The following is a 21,514-nucleotide window of genomic DNA, read 5'->3' on the forward strand; positions in this document are numbered from 1 at the left end:
TTGAGTATCAGCCATGGCTCAGCTGGTAGCACACTTGCCTCTGAATCACAAGGTTCTGGGTTTGAGTCCGACTCCAGGGCTTGAGCACAAACATCAAGGCTGACGGTCACGTGCAGTACTGAGGGAGTGCTGCACTGTTGGAGCTGCTGTCTTAGTTTACCACATGGCTGTTTGTGGGGAGTTTGCTGTGTGCAAATTGGCTGCTGCATTTATGACATCACAACGTTTACACTTCTTCAAAAAGTACTCCATTGGCTGGGAAGCACTTTGAGACTTTTGATAGGCTTGAGAAGCGCTAAATAAATATTAAGCTTTTCTTTTCCTTAACCATTGAGATGTAAGGATTGAGAAATAGAGGACCAGAGGAAATAATGTGAATTCGACGCATATCAACAGAAAGAGAAATAAAGTGAGGGAAAGAAAGATTGAATTGTAGAGTCGTTGAAGTACAGAAGGGGAGACCATTTGGCCCATCTTGTCCATGCCAGCCCTCTGCAAGAGCAACTCAGCTTCTCCCGCTCCCTGCCTTTTCGATAAAGCCCAACAAATTTTTTCCTTTTTTGGGTGGTTTTCCAATCCCCTTTTGAGAGCCACCATGGATTCTGCCTCCCCCACACTCTCAGGCAGTGCATTCCAGATCTGAACCACTCGCTGTGTTTTTTTTTAAAAAAAAAATATATTCCTTGCCCTGGATTGAGTGTGAGCAGTGAGACAGAAAGGAACAAATGAGAGAATCTTGTTTTAAAAACACGTGAACTTTAAATTTTACAAGAACTTGCAACCTGCAGGAATGAGATTCCACAATTCACTTGTTACCTTTCTGAGCTTGGGTTGCAGGAGTTTCAATCTAGTTATTAAAGAGGAACCCCCGCTGTAAGTTTAGCCGATAATTAATGAGCGAATGCAGCAATTTCTCAAAATTGACAACGGTGATACTGAAGCTCTCATTTTTGCAAAATTAGCAGCTGTTACTAGCGAGCAAATTATGGCGATTTGCAACTCCATTGTGTCTGCCTTCCTCATCCAAGTTACTGGACAGTTTATACGCTAATATTGGGGAATGCATTAAACTTTGCCAGCAAATCGTAGAGTCCTCATATACTGAGAGAGGGAGCATACTGAGCACACACAAACCAACAAATATACCCTTAACTTGCCTCCAGCAGCAAGCTGGTGAAACAACACTGAGTTATCGTGTTGCAATACTGTCAAGTGTGCTGCGTTCATCACCCAGCAGAAGGCATATTTCAAGGTGAAGTTCAACACTCCACCTCTTAACTCTTCCCAACAATCGATGGTGTTCAGCATTCTGCACCTTGCCCCTTCACCTTAACTTCTCTTTTGTTAAATAGTGACTTGCATGGTTAGTTCCTCTGCGTGCGCCTGCGTGTCATACACGAATGGTTCTATGACTTAGCAAATTTTAACCTAACAAGAATTGACTGTGTGCGCTCTCCCTCACCCTCCCTCTCTCCTGCTCTCCGCCCCCCCCCCCCACTACCCCCGTGCTCTGCCTCCTCCAACACCCCCCCCCCCCGCCCCCCGGCGTTCTCGTGTCGTATGTCGAGCATGTTGGCCTTTCAAGTTGAGTGGGGACTTTGTTGGTCAAACACTGACACAATGACAAGCTGTAAGGCCTAGATTACTGCCCTTCAGGGGAAGTAGTAAAATTGCTGAGGTTTTCAAACTGGACTCGGGGTCGATGATGTCAGTCATTTGTCAGCTCAAGGACTAGGACACAGCATCGCTTGAGGAAAATGTCTGCTGTAATCTGTATTCCATTGTTTAAATCTGTTGACACTCTCTGTCTCTCTCTCCACCTCGGTGTGTCTCTCTCTGGGTCGCTGGCGCTCTTAAGGAAGCTTGGTACAATCCTTCTGTAAGGCAACCTAATGGAGATCTTTAAAAAATCATGAAAGGTTTTGAGAGGTGCACTAAGAGGGTTTTCACTTGTTACAAAGACCAAAGTTGGAGACCATCAAAGTAAGTTTAATCAGCAAGAAATCAAACTGGGAATTCAGAAGAAGTCCAGAGGGTAGTTAGAATGTGGAACTCACTAACATAGGGAGTCTGGGTGCCTTTAAGGGGAAGCTTGGATAAACAGATGAGGGCGAGTTTGAGTGGAGAGTTAGGTTGACAAGAGTCAGATGAGGAAGGATGAAAAAAGGCTCAGGTGGAGCAAACGCTGGTTGGGCCGAATAGCCTGATCCTGTGCTCTATATCCTATCTAAGTGGAGGAGCCTGAGAAACACCTTGGGTAACGCCCCTTCCAGCTGACAGGAAGAATAGACCTGCGACCCCTTAGCTTGGCCTCGAGGCTCTTGAAATGGTCCATCCATTTGGGAACTGAGGAGCCACGTCACCCGTGGAGATTGCTAGAAACCACAACTGTGGGCGACTTCATCGCTTCGGCCCAGTTTCGTGTCTGGCCAAATCCAGGGGATGGTTTAACGGAGACATTCAAAACGATCCTGCTCAAACGGCCCTGCTATTGGAGACCCTGGTGGGTGGCGGTTGTCCCTGCCCCTTTGGGAGCTGCCCCCAGCTCGGGTAGGGGTTTCAAGCTCAAGGTTACGGCGGGATGATGGAAGAGCTAGAACCTCGAGGGTCAGAAGCTGCTCCAAGGAGGATCCTTCGGGAAGTGGACTTGTGTTTCCTTTAAGCACACACAAGGAAGGCAGCGGGAAATCACCTGGTATATTCTTCGCCCCTATTCCGATTGCTCACTGAAGTTGAAAATGGGAGGCGCTAGCAAGCAAGCGAAGAGGAAAGTGCAAGACCACGAGACGTGGAGAACTGGGCCGAGGAGCTGCCCTCGGCTGGATCACCACCCCGTTCAAAACGATGAAGAGTTTAGACAGAGCAGCTAGAGAGAAACTGGGTCCATCGATGCAGATTTACGATAATTGATAAAGGAACCAGGTGGGAGGTGAGGCTTCGAGATTCCGAGACGGGAGGCGAGGGGCGAGGTTTTCTCTTTAAGCAGCTGGTCGGGTGGAGTTAGGCGAAAGATCGGCAGCGATCTTGTTGAAAGGGGGCTGGACAGGCTCGAGGGGCTGAATGGCCCGCTACTGTTCCTGTGGTTGCACCTGGTGATGCTGGGGGTGGGGGGGCTGGCTTTGACCTGGATTGGCACTGCCTGAAAGGATGGTCAACAATATCTTCCAAAAGGTAAGTGGATATAAACTCGCAAAGGAAAAATTTTGTCAGGGCCAGTTGGCAAAGAGTGGGGACGAACTGGATTGCTCTTTGCAAGAGCCAGCAGAGACATGATGGGCCAAACGTCCTCCTCCTGTGTTGTCACAAGCTGTGCTATAAAGAGAACAGGAAGAAAGACCTGAACGTTTACAGTATTATTATTGGTCGGCCTTTAGTCCCATGGCTGCTAACAATGTGGCTACTACATATGGTCAAACCTCATTCGGCTGTGCCTGAAATTCATGTACCTGGCTGCAGACGGTGTGTGAGGGCCTGCACTTTGCTGCAGCCTGAGCAGGGCTTTTCAATTTTATTTGGTACGTTTGAGCAAAGTAATTGTTTCAAAAAAGCAGTAATAGCAGCAACAGGGAATTTGACAGAAGCAGCCTGCAGCATTGATCGCTTACCCAGCCCGGTTCAAAGCTGACTTCTCCCACAAAACTTGCCTTTTGCTTTAGTAGAAAAGCTACAGCATCAGAAGGTGTGGTTTGCCAGGAGACATCGGTCCTCAAGTGAGCGAAAAGTGATCTTTGCAACTCAATGGCCCCATCACGGCCACCCCTGATTTACTGCAAAATGCACAGCTGCTTGGGGGGGGGCAGGGTGGGGCTAGGGGGAGCTAGGAAAACACCAGATGTGGAACCCCCTCCCGCTAAACGCTCCGATAATAGGTTTCAATCCACGATCGGGAAATCTTTGCCAGCCAGCGAAAGGGGTGTGAAGGGACATGGAGTCGAGCTGGGTAGATGGAGCTAGTTGAAAGATCAGCAGCGATCGCGTTGAATGGGTCTGAACAGACTCAGGGGCTGAATGGCCCGCCTATTGTTCCTGTTGTTGCACCTGGTGGGAGGGCAGGGGGCCTGGCTTTGGCTGTGATGACTCCCATGACCGCACAGCTCTGCACCCACATTCGTTGCTTGGGCCTGCACCTGAGCAGGGGTCGCTTTGCTGGGGTGTGAGAGCAGCCCCTGCTCACAGGACTGAAGTGCAGCGCTCCTTGAGGAAACTGGAAGTGTGGAATGCAAGACGTGCATCTAGATAGCGCCTTTCATGACCACGGGATGGCCCAAAGCACTTGGCAGCCGACGAAGTCCTTTTTGAAGTGCAGAGTGAAAAGTGGCAGCCATTTGCACAGGCCAAACTCTCTCAAACAGCAAATGTCTTGGTGAGCAGACTATCCTCTATTTTGTGTGGTGTTAATGGAGGGATAAATATTGGCCAGGGCACTGGGGAGAATCCCCCCGACTCCTCTTTGAAATGGTGCCACGGGATCTTTTACATCCACCTGAGAGGGCAGGTGGTAGTGGGTGGGGGGGGGGGGTGGACCTCAGTTTGACATCTCATCCGAAAGGTGCATGAAAGACGCTCAGTCTTTATCTTCCTTTTGAGAGCTTAAGTCTGGCTGAAGCACCGAGTCTTCAGAAGATAAACGGATGTGACCGGCCGCAGGATCGGATTGGGTCCTGTCTCACCCCCCCCCCCCCCGGCCTTCCTTTCCCAATCCACTCGGCCTCGTACAGGGAGAGAGCCCATTTGTGCCGTCTCTCCCCATTACTTTCTTGTGAGTCGCCGCTGAGTGGACAGCACCCTCAAGTCTCGTGTCAAGGGTTGTGGGTTCGGGCCCTGATCGAGACACTTGAGTGCAAACTCCTGGCCGACGCTTCAGTGCACGTAATGACTTGACACTCCGGACGGGCTTCTACCGGAAACCGGTAACTTCAGGACAGAGAGCTTTTCGGAAGCGACGTGCTTGAACCAGGCCCTTGGCCAGACAGCCCGGCCCTCCCGGATTACCCGCGTTTAGGGCTCGTTGGTGGGAGTCTCCAAGAACGACCATGTGACAGTAGGCAGTAGGAAAGACTACAGCCTCAATTACTGCAGTGCAGTACTGAGGGAGTGCTGCAACTGTCAGAGGCACCGTCTGCCTAGGCAAGTAAATGTGAATAGGATTGGGTGGGAGCTGGAGGTCATGGTGTTCCAGCACCATCTGAAGAGGAGCAGGGCCAATTATTTCTGTGTTGTTCAACGGTTACCGATCAACTCCAACATCAAAAACCGATCACCTGGAGGTTGTGAAAGCGATTGCATAAAAGTGCTTTTTATTTTTCTCTCTCTGTTCCATTCTTTCCTTTTTCTTTCTTCCTTCCTTCCTATCCTGTCCTGTCCCTCGACTCCCAGTGAAACAACCGTGCAGTAAGTTCCTTTCCAGGCAGTGCTCGGCGTAACTCAAGCTGCCATAATGGAGTTCAGCATTCCTTGTAAGAGTGGAAGGAGGCCATTTAGTCATCTTTTACAAGGTGTCAGATGAAATAAAGATTGCACGTTCTTTCAGGTTCGCGGCCTTCAGTTGGCCAAGTTTGCTTTGCGACCTCATAAATAGCGGCTTTGAAAGGGGAGCACCAACATGTGCTGGCCATTTGCGTTCAACAAATGTTGCCGTCACTTGTGTCCTCGATGCTCTGTAATTTTTTTTTCCCCCGTTGGTCGCAGGGAGCTCGGAGCTGACTCGTAACAGGCAACGAGGCAGGGGCCAGGTTTTTATGCGTTGCTCGTCGTGACTTCTGAACTCAAAACTTGCTCCCGCGAGCTCCCAGTACGCTTTAATAAAGTCGCCATGCCGCGTGGTACCGAGCCAGGTAGGCCAAGAGATCTGAGGATTGACTATCCATCGATAATGACTTACCTGGTCCCAGCTAGGATGGCAGAGGTGAACTGTAATTAGCCACTGCGGTGGGCTAATGAAGGGAAAATTACAAACCATTTGTACATCTGACCATATAAATTAGGAGCAGGAGTAGGCCACTCGGCCCCTCGAGCCTGCTCCGCCATTGGATAAGATCATGGCTGATCCGATTGTGGCCTCAACAACTCCACTTTCCTTCCTACCCCCTGTACCCTTTGGCTCCCTTGTCAATCAAGAATCTAACTAACTAACAGCCTTGAAAATATTCATTGACCCTGCCTCCATTACTCTCTGGGGAAGAGAGCTCCACAGTCTATCAACTCTCAGGAAAAAATTTCTCCTCGTTTCCGACTTAAATGGGAGATCCCTTATTTTTAAACTGGGTCCCTTAGCTCTAGTTTTCCTCACAAGTGGAAACATCCCCGCAGCATCTGAGGCCCCCTCAGGATCTTGTACTTTTCAATTAAATCACCTCTCATTCCTCTAAACACCAATGGGTTTAGGTTATAAAAACAAAAAATTACGGGTGCTGGAAATCCAAAACAAAAACAGAATTACCTGGAAAAACCCAGCAGGTCTGGCAGCATCGGCGGAGAAGAAAAGAGTTGACGTTTCGAGTCCTCATGACCCTTCGACAGAACCACCAGCCTCCACATTCAAAGGATCATCCTCCGCCATTTCCGCCAACTCCAGCATGATGTCACCACCAAACACATCTTCCCTTCATCCCCCCGTCGGCATTCCGTAGGGATCGTTCCCTCCGGGACACCCTGGTCCACTCCACCATCACCCCCTACTCCTCAACCCCCACCTACGGCACCTCCCCATGCCCACGCAAAAGATGTAACACCTGCCCTTCACTTCCTCTCTCCTCACCGTCTAAGGGCCCAAACGCTCCTTTCAAGTGAAGCAGCATTTCACTTGCATTTCCCCCAACTTAGTCTACTACATTCGTTGCTCCCAATGCGGTCTCCTCTACATTGGAGAGACCAAACGTAAACTGTCGACCGCTTTGCAGAACACCTGCGGTCTGTCCTCAAGAATGACCTGTCGCTTGCCATTTTAACACTCCACCCTGCTCTCTTGCCCACATGTCCATCCTTGGCTTGCTGTATTGTTCCAGTGAAGCCCAACGCAAACTGGAGGAACAGTACCTCATCTTCTGACTAAGCACTTTACAGCCTTCCGGACTGAATATTGAATTCAACAACTTTAGATCTTGAACTCCCTCCTCCATCCCCACCCCCTTTCTGTTTCTTACCCCTTCCTTTTGTTTTCTCCAATAATTTATATAGATTTTTCTTTTCCCACCTATTTCCATTATTTTTAAATCTTTCATGCCCCTCCCACCCCCACTAGAGCTGTACCTTGAGTGCCCTACCATCCATTCTTAATTAGCACATTTGTTTAGATAATATCACCAACTTCAACGCCTCTGTGTTCTTTTGTCTGTGACATCTTTTGATTATCTGCTCCTATCACTGCTTACTTGTCCCTACAACCACACCACCCGCCCCCCCCCCCCCCCCCCCACACTTAAACCAGCTTATATTTTACCCCTTTCCTATTTTTACTTAGTTCTGTTGAAGGGTCATGAGGACTCGAAACGTCAACTCTTTTCTTCTCCGCCGATGCTGCCAGACCTGCTGAGTTTTTCCAGGTAATTCTGTTTTTGTAATGGATTTAGGTTAACCTGTCCAACCTTTCCTCATAAGATAATACCCCTGCACTACCACCCCCCCTGCCCCCCACCTTCCCCCACCCCCTCCATCCCAGGTATCAGTCAAGTGAACCTTCATATCAGTCGAATGAGTGAACCTTCTAAGGTGGTAGCATTCTAAAATTAATGTGATGCTTCCCTGTGAGCCCTGCATTTTGGTGGGTGTCTGATGGTGACGGCTATGATTTTCTCCCCTCTACACCCTCTAGACCATGAGCAAAGCTCTGGGAGGATACCAGTGTCTTTGCTGTAGGGAGACAGTGGTGTAGGGAGACGGTGGTGTAGTGGTAATGTCACTCGACAAAATAACCCAGAGAACCAGGCTAACACCCTGGGGACATGGGTTCAAATCCCACCCTGGCAGCTGTTGGAATTTAAATTAAATAAATAAAATCATCGGTTTTATTAAACCCGTCTGATTCACTGATGTCCTTTAGGGAAGGAAATCTGCATTCCTTCCCTGGCCCCTGGCCTACATGTGACTCCAAACTCAGTAATGTGGTTGACTCTTAACTGCCCTCTGAAATGGCCCTATAGCAAGCTACTAAATTCAAGGGCAGTTAGGGATGGGCAATAACGGCTGGCTGTAGTCAGCGATGCCCACATCCCATGAAGGAATAACAAAAAAAAACACACACACACACACACAACAACTGTGCATTTTTCAATAGAATAAAAGCTTGAGGGACAGCCATTCCCTCAAGGAGGTTGGTCCATTCCCCATGGCAATGCCTTGACCAATCAGTGCCAACCTGCCTGGCTTGAATTTGAACAAAAGCGTGGCAGTTAACTGTTCCATGCTGTATTCTCCATGGTGACGCCTCTACCAACTGGAGTCCACTTGCCAACCAATTGGCACTCTCTTTTCATGCAGTATAAATTGTTGTTCCCTTTACTGTTGGTATTCTTGCGGACTGTCCTGCTGAGTGCAAGATGAAAAGCTTCAATAGCATATCTCTCTTTTTCTTCAGCAATATTTGCATTTACGTCAATGATTTAAGGTAGCGAAACATCCTAAAAATGGGCACCAGAGCCAGTGGAGGAGGGGCCAATTAAACGCTTCATTTTAAACCGTCTTAGAGTAGAAAAGTGTCGCGGTTTAGAAAGGGAATTCTCGAGCTTATTGCCTAAACGGCATAAGGTTAACATCGGTGGGTTAAAGTGAAGTGGGGAATTCATAAGGAGCCATGGTTGGTGGAAGACAGAATTCCCTGAGCAAGATTCAGCAGCTTTAGTGACGAAGGGCAGGAATGAATCAACGTCGTCGTTGATAATAATGATAGACGGGCCTGACTGCCTAATGCAAGAATCTGTATTCTGACTGGGAGGGGAATGATGGTCCAGCAGCATGGAGCTCTTAATCGAAAAAGCCACCAGTCCTGACTGCAGCGTGGAAGTCAAGGGCATCAGATGGAAGGGACTGGGGATAGCAATAGAGTAAAATCCAGTCAGAGTTCAGAGACGCTCAGAAGCCACAAGAGTAATCACTCAGCAGAGGGGGAAAAGAAATAGGAGATGTAGGGAGTTTACTGTCAAAAGAAAAAAAATGTATTTCCAACCTCCTCCTCCTCTTGGTACATGCATTGAATCAACATCAGGGCAAGGTATTTATATCCAATCCTACCTGTGTGCTGATGAAAACAAAATAAACAAAAGCTCTGAAGAAGAGTCAGACGGACTTGAAACGTTAGCTCTGTTTCTTTCTCTCTTACAGATGCTGCCAGACCTGCTGAGTTTTTCCAGCATTTTCTGCCTTTTATTCCTACCTGTATTCTGCTCCTTACTAACAGGATGAATCCATTTCTCTACATTACTTCCGAGCTGTGTTCCGTGTTACTCCGGGGGCAGTCACAGTATGACTGAAACCCGGTTTGTCCACTGATGTTTAATGACCTTGGTTTAAGGCCCTCGGTAGTTTTTCAGCTAGCCTAGCGCACTTCGAATCTCTCTGGTTGGACAGATAAAATGCAGTGATTAAGTTAAAATAAGCTCAATAAATCATGTGTAAGAAGCCAGGCTGGAGCTACTGAGCCATCAGGAGATTGCAGGAAGTCACAATATTTCCCTATAGCTGTGGGTAATAAAATAAAATTGGGGTTGGACACAATATTGAGGAGGTGCTCAGACTTTTTTTTAATGAGAGTAGGTCTAGAGTCAATGTAAATTGCTGTCCGTCAAGTTTTGTCCTGCTGTAAACCCAGGGTTGCCAACTGGTTTAACTATCTCCTGACGATTTCATCACATGTTCCAGCCCTTAGTTGGCCAACACATCCATCATTGTGACGTACTGCCTTCCTACACCAATTGGAAAGCAAAAAGACTCATTATCCAATTGGATGACGCTTGACTATCAGCCAAACAGCCTTTCTTCTCCCCAACAACCCCCCACCCCCACACACAGTCTTCAATATCTGGTAAAGAGAAATGTTCAAAGAAAATAACAAAAATAAAACCCCATCTTTGTTGGTGTCCCCGTGATTTTACTGCAGGGTTGTGCAATGCTGTGGCTTGGCGATTGACCTTCAGTTCCAGGAGTCTCCAGGTTAATCCTGAAAGGTTGGCGACCCTTCCTAAACCAGATAAGGCTGAAGGGCGGGGTTGGAGGGAGGAGGAGCGGAATGATGATTTGAGTTCCAGTTTTTGTTTTTGCTGCTTCTGCTAATGATTGGCTGACTGAAAATCTCATTAACCCTGCATCACTGGGCACAACAGCTTGGATTCATACAGTGCCTTTCCTGTAGCGGATGTCGCACTGTGCTTCACAAACAAACATTGACACCCAGCCAAGTGAGGAGACATTAGGGCCGACAACCAAAAGCTTTGTCAAGGAGGTCAGTTTTAAGGAGTGTCTTAAAGGAGGGGGGAAGAGGCAGAGAGGTGTAGGGAGGATATATCAGAGCTTGGGCCCTAGGCATGGACACCGGTGAGTGATTAAAATGAGGGACGCGCAAGAGGCCAGCATTGGAGATGTTCAGGGTTCTCTGAGGGTTGTGGGGCTGGAGGGGATGGGGTGGGGTAAGTGGGGGTTGTGATGAGGCCAGGGTAGGATTAACAAACCAGGATGAGACATAGCAGCGCGTGGAGAAGGAGAACTGAGTTCTGCTTTAGCACCAGGTGTTTAGTGTCTGGCCTTCTGGGTGCACAGCATCAATCAGACTGGTCTGATTTCAAACTGAGTTGATTGGAACCATTGCTGGAGCTGTGAGAGATGACTTGTTGCCTCCCAGCTGCTCAACGTGAAGGGAGTGCTCAGTGATCTATAGGAAATTAGCTGATCTGTTTCCGAGCGGAGCGTTCACGAGCTGATAACCTAATCTAATTTGTCCTTTTAAGTCGTACGTTAAATAAATATTTTAGCTTGACATGAGCCATTAGGCAAATAACCCAAACAGCACTTATACAGAGCTTTGGTGAGTCCACAGCTAGAGTACTGTGAATGGTTTTGGTCTCCTTACCTAAGGAAGGATATGCATGCCTTAGGGAGGCTTGATCTCTGGGATAAGAGGATTGGTTGCCCGATAAAGAGAGATCAAGACCTATATTCTTTGGAATTCAGAGGAACGAGAGGTGGTCTCGTTAAAGGGGGCTTGAAGGTGTAGATGCTGAAGGGCTGCTTTCTCTGGCTGAAGAATCTAGAACTCCATGTCACAGTCACAGGCTGTAAGTATACGCAAACTGTACAATCATAGGGATTGTCACCCAGGTCAAATCCGGACACGAGTGTGTGTGTGTGTGCTATTTAAAGGAGTTGTACAGTGACATTCAAGGGCAGCCATCCTGCCTGGTCTGTTCTTGACTTTCTCCCACCTCTCCAAAGCGAGGGACCTTGAGGCAGACTGTGGCATGATATTTAAAAAACGAAAGACTTGCTTTATTTAGCATGTTTCACAACCACCGGATGTCTCGAAGTGCTTCTGAAGTGTGGTCACTGTTGTAATGTTGGAAATGTAGCAGCCAATTTGCACACAGCAAGCTCCCACAATTTGATTACTTAGAGGTAATTTGTTTTTGTGATGTTGATTGAGGGATAGATATTGGCCAGGGCACCAGGGAGAACTCGCCTGCTCTCCTTTGAAAGCAGGACTTCTGCATCCGGCCGAGAAGGCAGATGGGGCTTTGGTTTAATGTCTCATCCGAAAGGCAGCGCCCCTGACAGTGCAGCACGCCTTTAGTACTACACTGAAGCACTCCGGTCCTGAAGTCAGACCTTGTGACTCAGAGGTATGCATGCTACCGGATAATTGCTCAGGCTGACAGCAGTGTCAATCCTCACAGACCATGACCGCTCACAGCATTAACTGTCCTCAGACTCGGAGGGGAACTCCCTTTTATTTTGAAGGCGTCAGTCAAATTTTGTGACGAATTGAGTTAAACTGCAACCTAATGGCAAACCGAGTCGCCCCTCTCAGCATCTGCTGATTGGCAAAGATGAGAAAATGGGTAAAAGGGATATCAGAGTTGCACCGTAACATCTGCCCATAGAGTTGCTGCTCCTCCATATCTGAGGAAGGTCAGTGTGCTGAGGGGGAGGAAGGTTAAAAGTAGTATGTTTGTTGGGAGCCTTGTCTATTATAGTAACGAGTCACTGGCAGATCAAGACTAGGCTTGAAGCACTGGCTCTTTGAAGTTTGGCCAATGATGTGTTACCAGTTGCTATTAATCAACGACTATATTTGATGCTTTTCTTCCACCACCACAGTCCCCATTGGACTGAATAAAAAGGCAGCTGCTGCTAAGAGAGTTTCAGGCCATAGAAGCACCTGCAAAGTCTTTCTCTTTGGATAACTATCTAATTCCCTCTTGAATGCCCCGATTGAACCTGCTCCCTCCCACCACACACTCAGAGCATTCCAGATCCTAGCCACTCGCTGCAGAAAGTTTATCCTCCTGTCGTTTTTAGTTCTTCAGCCACTCACCGTAAATCTCTGCCCTCTGGTTCTCCACCCTTCCACTAATGCGGGCAGTTTCTCCTTATCTACTCTGTCAAGACCCTTCATGATTTCAAACACACCTCTGTCAAATCTCACCCCACCCACCCCCCCAATCTTCTCTCTAAAGATCTCTATTCTGTCCCTGAGACTGAAGTCACCCATCCCTGGAACTAAAAACAAAAAAACTGCAGGTGCTGGAAATCCAAAACAAAAACAGAATTACCTGGAAAAACTCAGCAGGTCTGGCAGCGTCGGCGGAGAAGAAAAGAGTTGACGTTTCGAGTCCTCATGACCCTTCAACAGAACTGAGTTCTGTTGAAGGGTCATGAGGACTCGAAACGTCAACTCTTTTCTTCTCCGCCGACGCTGCCAGACCTGCTGAGTTTTTCCAGGTAATTCCATCCCTGGAACTGTTCTCTTAATCTTTTCTGAACCCCCTCTAAGCCCTTCATACCCTTGGAGATGACATTCAGCATTCATTTTAATCTTTATAGAATTGTTTGGGACCATTTGTTCTGGGTTTCAGAGATGTGAATTTAAGGGTCATTTGACCCCATATTTCTGTTATTGTTTTGGTCTTCCTGTGTTACAACTGAGCTCTCGAGTCTGACCAAAGCTGCTCCCAGTCCTCTTTAGGTGTCTCCACAGGCACTGCCATAGGTATTGAGTGATTCTCTTTGGTTCTCTTCTCATCCCACCATGCTGTACGCCCTTACCGTCAGAACCCCATTCAGAACCTCCCCGCTAGTTAGTAGAGGTTTGGAACTCCTGTGGGTCAGTAATCCACACCCTGTCTGTAAAACTAGGGTGAGTGAACCGGCAATTCCCCCTCCCCCTCCTTTTTCAGCTCTTGCTCTCCCCCACCAACTTGCTTTGTGATTCTTTCTTTGGACCTGACCGTCGCTGGCAAGACTAGAATATGTTGCCCTAAATGCCCTTGAACTGAGCGGCTTGCTGGGCCATTTTTAGGGGGCAGTTAAGAGTCAACCACATGGCTGTGGGTCTGGAGTCACGTGTAGGCCAGACCGGGTAAGGATGGCAGATTTCCTTCCCTGAAGTGAACCGGGTGGGTTTTTAACAGCAATCGATGATAGTTTCGTGGTCGACATTACTGAGACTAGCTTTCGCATCCAGTTATAAACTGGATTTATTAACTAAGTTTAAATTTGTGGATTTGCTAAATGCTGGAAACACTCATGACCTCACGGTATTAGTCTAGGTCCCAGGGTAAATAGTCAATAACATTACCATTACGTCACTGTCTCCCTTAATTGAGCTTTTAGCCAAGTGTTTAGAAAAGGCTTTTCGCACCATGTTGACTTGGAATTGTTAAAAAAGAAATCTCACAATTACAGGCTAGAGGGAATGTTTGGGGAAGTGTGGGCAACAAGTGTAAGCAACTTACCAATAAATCGAATCAGGAATTCAGGAGAGATTTCTTTTTCCGGAGGGTGGTCAGAATATGGAACTAGCTATCGCAGGGAGGGGGTTGGGCAAATAGCAGGGACGCATTTATGGAGAGTTTAGACAAACATGTGAGAGGGGAAAAGAATTAGAAGGATAGAATGACAAGATCAGAGGAAGGGAGGAGCCTTAGAGTCATAGTTATACAGCCCAGAAACAAGCCCTTCGGCCCTTTGAGTCCATGCTGGCCATCAGCCACCTATCTACTCTAATCCCATTTTCCAGCACTTGCCCCGTAGCCCTGTACGCTATGGCCTTTCAAGTGCTCATCTAAATACTTTGTAAAAAGTATGTTTCTTAAAAAGAAATACTTCAGCTCCCTGGTGGGGTGCCAAAACGACACTGATGGAACAAATGGCCTGTTTCTGAGCTGTGTAATACTATGCAATTGTGTGCGCAACCGAGCTGAAGTAGTGACGAAGAAATGGGAGCTGCTTTGAGTGACTAATCACTAATGTCACGGACAAAGCATGTTAAGGCACATTGTTTAAAACGGAATAGCGTGGGCCGAGAGAGTGACTGTTCTGCATGAATTTCAGTATCAATAAAGCACGACATGAGTAACACGATGAAGAGAAAGAAATAGAACTAGCTTAGATATAGAACTACGGGGCAGTTTTAAAAATAAGGGGGTCTCCCTTTTAAGATTGAGAGGAGGAGAATTTTTTTTTTCTCCTATTCGAGGATTCTGAATCTTTGGAACTCTGTTCCCCCAGAGAATGGAGGAGCAGGGTTAGTAAATATTTTTAAGGGCAGAGGTAGATGGATTCTTGACTTAACAAGGGAGTCAAAGGTTATCAGTTTTAAGATTAGGGGTTGTTCTTTTAGGACAGAGATGAGGAGAATTTTTTCTGAGGGTTGTGCGACTTTGGAACTCACTACTTCCGAAGGTGCTGGAGGCGGGGCCAGTGAATATTTTTAAGGCAGAGGTAGATAGATTCTTGTTAGGCAAGGGAATCAAAATTTATTAGGTTGTAGATGGGAATGTGGAATTCAAAACACAAACAGACCGGCCATGATCTTAATGAATGGCGTAGCAGGCTCGAGGGGCCCAATCGCCTACTCCCGCGGCTATTTCGTGTGCTATCGGTGGAAGGGGGAATGTGGAGTTGAGGCCACAGTCGGATCAGCCAGGCTCGAGGGGCTGAATGGCCTACTTCTGCTCCTAATTCGTGTGTGTGTAAATCTGCCAGAGTTGTCGATTTTATATGTTTTTAAAAAAGCGGTGGGTGGGCAGAGTCGTGTGAGGTGGGTGTTAATGTTACTATTGAGGAAAGGATGAATCTTGAAGGCAGTTCTTTTCCTTAAGATGGTAAGTTTATTTCTAAGACTAATGACACAGATATCTCTAGTCCCCCCCCCCCACCAAACACCCAAGTGTGAGTTGGTTTTTATACTCCTTCACCGATTCCCTAACCTTTCCTCAATTGGGGGCAGTTACCCATAATTACCAACTTAAAGCACGCACTCTATTGCAGCTTGATTCTAACGTGAACGGTGCGGGGAGGATGGGGAGTCATGTAACAGAAGCTTGTCGTTTCGATTGCATCTTCCCCCACCATCTCTCCCCCACCATCTCTTTCCCCCTCCCCCCCACCCCCACTCACTTCCTCCCGCTCGTCAGCTTATAGCTTTTGGGAGTTTAAAAAAAAAAGACAAAGCCCAAAAGATGTTCACTGCTTCAAAAACAAAATACTGCAGATGCTGGAAATCTGAACTAAAGGCCGAGACGGCTGGAATTGCTCAGCAGGTCAGGCAGCATCTGTGGAGAGGGGAACAAGAGCTCACGTTTCAGGCGAAAGGTCACTGAGCTGAAACATTAACGCTGTGTGTGCGTTTTCCTCTCTCTCTCTCTCTCTCTTTCTCTCCTTCCCTCTACTCAGCCGCCCCTGCCTGACCACCCGACTTGCACTTGGGGGGAGGCGGTGGCGGAGTGGTATGGTCACTGGGCTAGTATACCAGAGAGCCGGGGTAATTCTCTGGGGACCCGGGTTCAAATCCCACCACGGCAGATGGTGAAATTTGATTTTTTTTTTTTCTTTACGTGTGACTCCAGACCCACAGCAATGTACGCTGGCCTAGCCAGTGACGCCCACACACCCCCCCGCTCCCCCCCACCCCCCCCCACCGCAAACAAATAAATAACATGTCAAGAAAAAAAGAGCTCTCCTCGTCGTTGCTAACTTTTCCCCTCGTGCAACCTCCCACAGGGCCCAGCCATGGAGAAGCCGAGACCAGAGAGTGCGCTTACTACAATGCAAACTGGGAGCTCGAGAAGACCAACAAGAGCGGTGTGGAGCAGTGCGAGGGCGAGAAGGACAAGCGCCTTCATTGCTACGCCTCCTGGCGGAATAACTCCGGCTCCATCGAACTGGTCAAGAAAGGATGCTGGTTGGATGATTTTAACTGTTACGACAGGTAAGTCCTGAAAGCACAGGGCGGGGGACGGATGAGTACGGGGCACCCATAGAGAACCGGGAATAAACAACGGCGATGACTTATATCCAGCTACTAGTGGGGGTGGGGGGGGGTTCACAGGAAGCAGAATTAGCAGAGCGCAGGTGATTGTGGGGCTGGAGGCGATCGCAGAGATAGGGAGGGGCAAGGTCAGGGAGGGATTCGGAAACGAGGATGAGAATTTTAAAATCAAGATGCCGCGCTCAGTGGTTGCCCATTTATTTAAAACTTGTCCTGTTTTTAATGAACGTCTTGGAGAGCCTAGATTTACTGCTGACAGCTCTCGCCTGGAGGCTGCTCATTATGGATTATCCAGGTTGATCTGAATTGAGTACAGTGTTCTGGTGCTTATACACAGTCTCATCTCAAACCCGGAGCCTGACTCATGTGTGGGCATCTTCCCCACCCCATAAACCAGTTTCTGATCACGTGGTGTGCAGTGTCACGTCCTCAGTCCGCCGGAGCGGGGGTGTTCGAGTTTCCATGGATACGGATATGGAAGCAGTGTTTAACTCTTGGGCCAGCCTTGGATTTATTGAGTTGTTGTGGGTGAAAGGTATATATATATATATATATATATAATATATTAAAAAAAAGAGAGAGAAACGATGATTTCTGTTAGCAGCGGAAGAATTGTAGAACTCTTCCATTTAACGTTGCAAGAGATAGTGAGGCTTTTTGGGGGGGGGGGGGGGGGGGTGCGGAATTGTAGCATTTTATCTCTTGGGCTCGAGTTCGGATTTAACCCAGAGTGGGATGAAAGCTCGTGCCTGCTGGCTGTGTGCGTGTCCTATTTGAAATGGGCCCCGTGTGGTTTCAATTCAATCTCCAGTGGGCATGCCTACCCTGTAGAGCTGGCGTTAACCGGCAGTCGGGGAGGACAGAGGAGGCTAGTTTGGAAATACCGTAGAGGACCTGGTGCATTTTGGGTCATCGGTGTTGCCCTGTGACTCTCTGAGATCGGCAACTCACTGCTAAAAGCCCAGACAGCTTGGTCCTGTGTGTGCCTGCGTCCCTTACTCAATGGGTTATCCTGTTCAGCCTGGAGAGGGGCCCTTTTTTTTTATATAAGTAAAATCGCCTGATCGACGGAGAAATTGGGGAGGTGGTGGCGTAGTGGTGATGTCACCGCACTAGCAATCTAGAGGCCCAGGCCAATGCTCAAATCCCACCACGGGGCAGCTGGTGGAATTTAAACTCAGTTAATAAATCTGGAATTGAAAGCTGGTCTTAGTAACGGTGAGACCAAGAAACTATCATCGATTGTGGTTTTAAAAAAAAAACCCAATCTGGTTCACTACTGCCCATTAGTGAAGTAAACCTGCTGACATCCAGACCCGCAGTGATGTGGTTGACTCTCAACTGCCCTCTGGAGTGGCCCAGCAAGCCACTCAATTCAAGGGCACATGGACACACAGGGTTGGGCAGCAAGTGCTGGCCTTGCCATCAAGGCCCACATCCCATGAAAGGATAAAGAAAAAAAAAAAAATGGATTAAAATTTTTGTGTTTTTGGTGACCCCTGAGGTAACGTCATAGGAAGATTCTGAGGGGGGCTTGACAGGGTGGATGCTGAGAGGGTATTTCCCCTCCTAGGGGAATCTAGGACTAGGGGGTGCAGTTTCAGAATTAGGTGGGTGGGGGGGGGGGTGGGGTGGGGGGGTGTGTCTCCCATTTAAAGTAGAGCTGAGGAGGAGTTTCTCCTCTCTCGGGGCTGGTAATCTTTGGAATTGACAATCCCGGGTGGTGGTGGTGGTGGTGGTGGAAGCTGGGTCATTGAACCGGTTCGAGGCTGAGTCGGGCAGATTTTTTGATGGACGCAGGAGCCCGAGGGTCACAGGAGGGCAGGCAGGGAAAGCGGAGTGAAGGCCGCAACCTGATTAATCACGATCGTATTGAATGAGGGAGCAGATCCGAGGGGCCGAAAGGCCTGCTCCTGCTTCTATTTCTCACGTTATCATAGACGCCGGTGTGACCCTTGAAAACAACAGCTCGGGCATTCCCCCCTGCAGCAGCGTGTGTTCGGGCACAGCCGCGTTGTCGGGGCAGGGTGGAGTGAGCTCTGCTCGACCTCCCCGAAGATACTTTTACACGTGGGCACATCTGGGAGAGCAGCGTCCCTGTGCTGGATTCCCACGTACAGAATTCCAAAAGCAGATACCCTCTCCTGACTTCCAGATCGTAAGCCCAGGATGAAGGGAACTGGTCCGCCCTGTCCTCCAGACTGAGCGGTAAGTGAATTGAGCGTTAAAAAGGGAAACATCATTCTGCTGTGCAAAGTTGATAAACCGGCAATTGGACGTCTGAGATGGGAAAAGGTTCCGTGTTCCCGGTGCAGATTTCCTTCTCCTTGCACCAGTGGGGGGAGGGGAAGAGGGGTTTAATTTGTAAAGAGAAAGTCGGAAGTTAAAAGGAGCCACAGGAATCGGGACTCCCGAGGGTTAAGGTCCATTGAATACGGGTTCGCTTCAGTGCGTGTATTCATTGTGCAGAGTAATTAAATCGTTCATCAGGATTGCAGGTCCGATGTGCTACAACATATATAATAGAATTAATTATCTAATGAACCTTGAGGTGATCTGCGGTCGTTTATTTTTTTTTGTGTGACATATCACTCAGTATCTGGTCCCAGGTTCCACACCTGCACAGTGAGGGGGGTCTGAAGTGTGTGATTAATGCACTATTTGAAGGGGGGGCTGAAGGATCAGTGCAGTGTGTGATTAATGCACTATTTGAGGGGGGGGGGGGCGCTGAAGGATCAGTGCAGAGTGTGATTAATGCACTATTTGTGGGGGGGGGTGCTGAAGGATCAGTGCAGTGTGTGATTAATGCACTATTTGAAGGGGGGTGCTGAAGGATCAGTGCAGTATGTGATTAATGCACTATTTGAAGGGGGGGCTGAAGGATCAGTGCAGTGTGTGATTAATGCACTATTTGAAGGGGGGGCTGAAGGATCAGTGCAGTGTGTGATTAATGCACTATTTGACGGGGGGGGGGGGGGGCTGAAGGATCAGTGCAGTGTGTGATTAATGCACTATTTGAAGGGGGCTGCTGAAGGATCAGTGCAGTATGTGATTAATGCACTATTTGTTTCTGTTTTTGCTCTCCCCTGCCAGAGCGGAGTGTGTAGCCACAGAAGAGAACCCTCAGGTATTTTTTTGCTGCTGCGAGGGGAACTACTGTAACGACAGGTTTTTCCACTTCCCAGAGTCTGTGCCAGAAGGTGGGTCTGTGTACGTGCGTGCGTCTGTGTGTCCGTGTGCACGTCCGTGTGCGCGTGCGTGTGTCTGTGTGCACCCCCATGTGTACGTGCGTGTGTCTGTGTGCGCCCCCATGTGTACGTGCGTGTGTCCGTGTGTGCCCCCATGTGTACGTGCGTGTGTCCGTGTGCACCCCCCCGTGTGTGCATGCGTGTGTCCGTGTGCACGTCCGTGTGCGCGCATGTGTCCGGGCCTGTGTGCGCCCCCGTGTGCACGCGCATGTGTCCATGTGCGCCCCCCCGTGTGCGTGCCCCCCGGCCTGTGAACACATGTGTCAGTGCGCACTGAGCAGAGGAGCCATTACTGCCCAAGTGCTTTTTGAATCCAACTGGGCAACTGAGTTTCCACAAGGGAGCTGAATGGATCCCAGAGCAAATTACTGCAGAGGATGGAAATCTGAAATAAAAACAGAAAATCCTGGAGATACTTAGCAGTGCCGGTGGGAAGAGAAAACGTTTCCGACCATCACCTTTCTTTAGAGCTGAACGGATCCCGGTTTGGCCTGTGTGACACGCGAGTGAACGAAGCTGGCCGTCATTTTTATAAATTAAGTAACATGCAGCTCGTTCACAACCGGAATCCAAGTATAGCTGTAAGCTGTCCAATCTAGATTTAACTGAGTCCCTTCAGGCTTTGTGTGATGCTTTGAGAAGGAGACTTGAATCCACGCTGGGGACATTTACTTTCCCCAGTGAGGTGGTGGATATTTGAGCAGGACGATGGACATCAGATTTTTGCAGAAAGGACTCCCTGTTGTCTTCCCCGCCCCATTCCTTCCACCTCCCCACCCCAACCCCTCGAGTCCCAAATGAGAACAGAAAATGCGTGCAGCGTCTGCGGAGAAAAGTAGCAAAGTTAGCAGTTTCTGACCTTTCATCAGAACTCCCACGGTCGGTGTGAGGCTGTGTGTGTGGCTGGGGTCAGAACCAAAACTGGGAAAGAGGGAAAGGGAACTCGTGCCAGAAAGGAGTGCCGTTCTCTCTCTCTCTCTTGAGCAAGACGTGGGCCTGGTGCAGTTGGCAATGCCAAACTCAAACTGCCAAGGCCAGTGGGTGTGAAGACGGGGTAAACTCAGCCAGGCGCTTTCACACTCCCACTTACAGCCACACTAGTCCTCACTAATCTTCCACTGAGCTGGAAGCAGCGTCTCAAGGTGAAGGCAACCCCTGTGGACCTGCAACACCAGCGCAGCGATAATTCATTGTGAACCGTCGTGTATACAGCGATGGTGTACGCGCTGGTGTCTGTGTGTGTGTGTGTGTGTGTGTGTGTGTGTGCGCATCATGTCTATGTAGCCGGGGGGTTGGGGGGGGGGGGAATAAACACACGTGCTGACTTTTTTCCTCAATCTTTTTCGCCCCACTGCCCCCCTCCCCCACCCCCACCTGCACCCCCACCCCCACCCCCGCAGTCGTGTTTGAGCCACCGCCTCCAACTCCTTCGCTGCTGAACATTCTGGTGTACGCCCTGCTTCCCATCACTGGCCTGTCCATGATCATCCTGCTGGCCTTTTGGATGTACCGCCATCGTAAGCCTCCATACGGACACGTGGACATGAATGAGGTCAGTAACCTTCCGAGTGCCGCTGACCTGTGACCACCAGCTTTGGGTGCTGAAAAGAAGATACAAACCCAACAGCGCCCACCACCCCACCCACTGCCGCCCTACCGTCACCTCATAAAGGGGCTTTCTGTAACATGAGCCCCTTTTAAAGTTCTGTGACTGTGATTACGTTGGTATACGTGTTTGCGCACAGCAAGATCCCATGAACAACAAGGAGATGGGTGATGTGTTGATTTGTTT

The 21,514-nt window shown here is 48.8% G+C and overlaps 1 protein-coding gene across 1 annotated transcript in view; it reads left to right on the plus strand.

Annotated features, from left to right (window-relative positions):
* The window catches only part of acvr2ba (activin A receptor type 2Ba), a 228,120-nt gene that overhangs the window by 154,457 nt on the left and 52,149 nt on the right, over positions 1–21,514 (plus strand). Inside the window, exons 2-4 of the mRNA XM_041184224.1 lie at positions 16,207–16,414; positions 19,568–19,674; positions 21,123–21,274. Of these exons, the coding sequence (XP_041040158.1) occupies positions 16,207–16,414; positions 19,568–19,674; positions 21,123–21,274 (467 nt within the window). The remainder of the gene's footprint in view (positions 1–16,206; positions 16,415–19,567; positions 19,675–21,122; positions 21,275–21,514) is intronic.

This window comes from Carcharodon carcharias, chromosome 3 (assembly GCF_017639515.1).
Source record: "Carcharodon carcharias isolate sCarCar2 chromosome 3, sCarCar2.pri, whole genome shotgun sequence".
In the NCBI taxonomy this organism is placed as follows: domain Eukaryota; kingdom Metazoa; phylum Chordata; class Chondrichthyes; order Lamniformes; family Lamnidae; genus Carcharodon; species Carcharodon carcharias.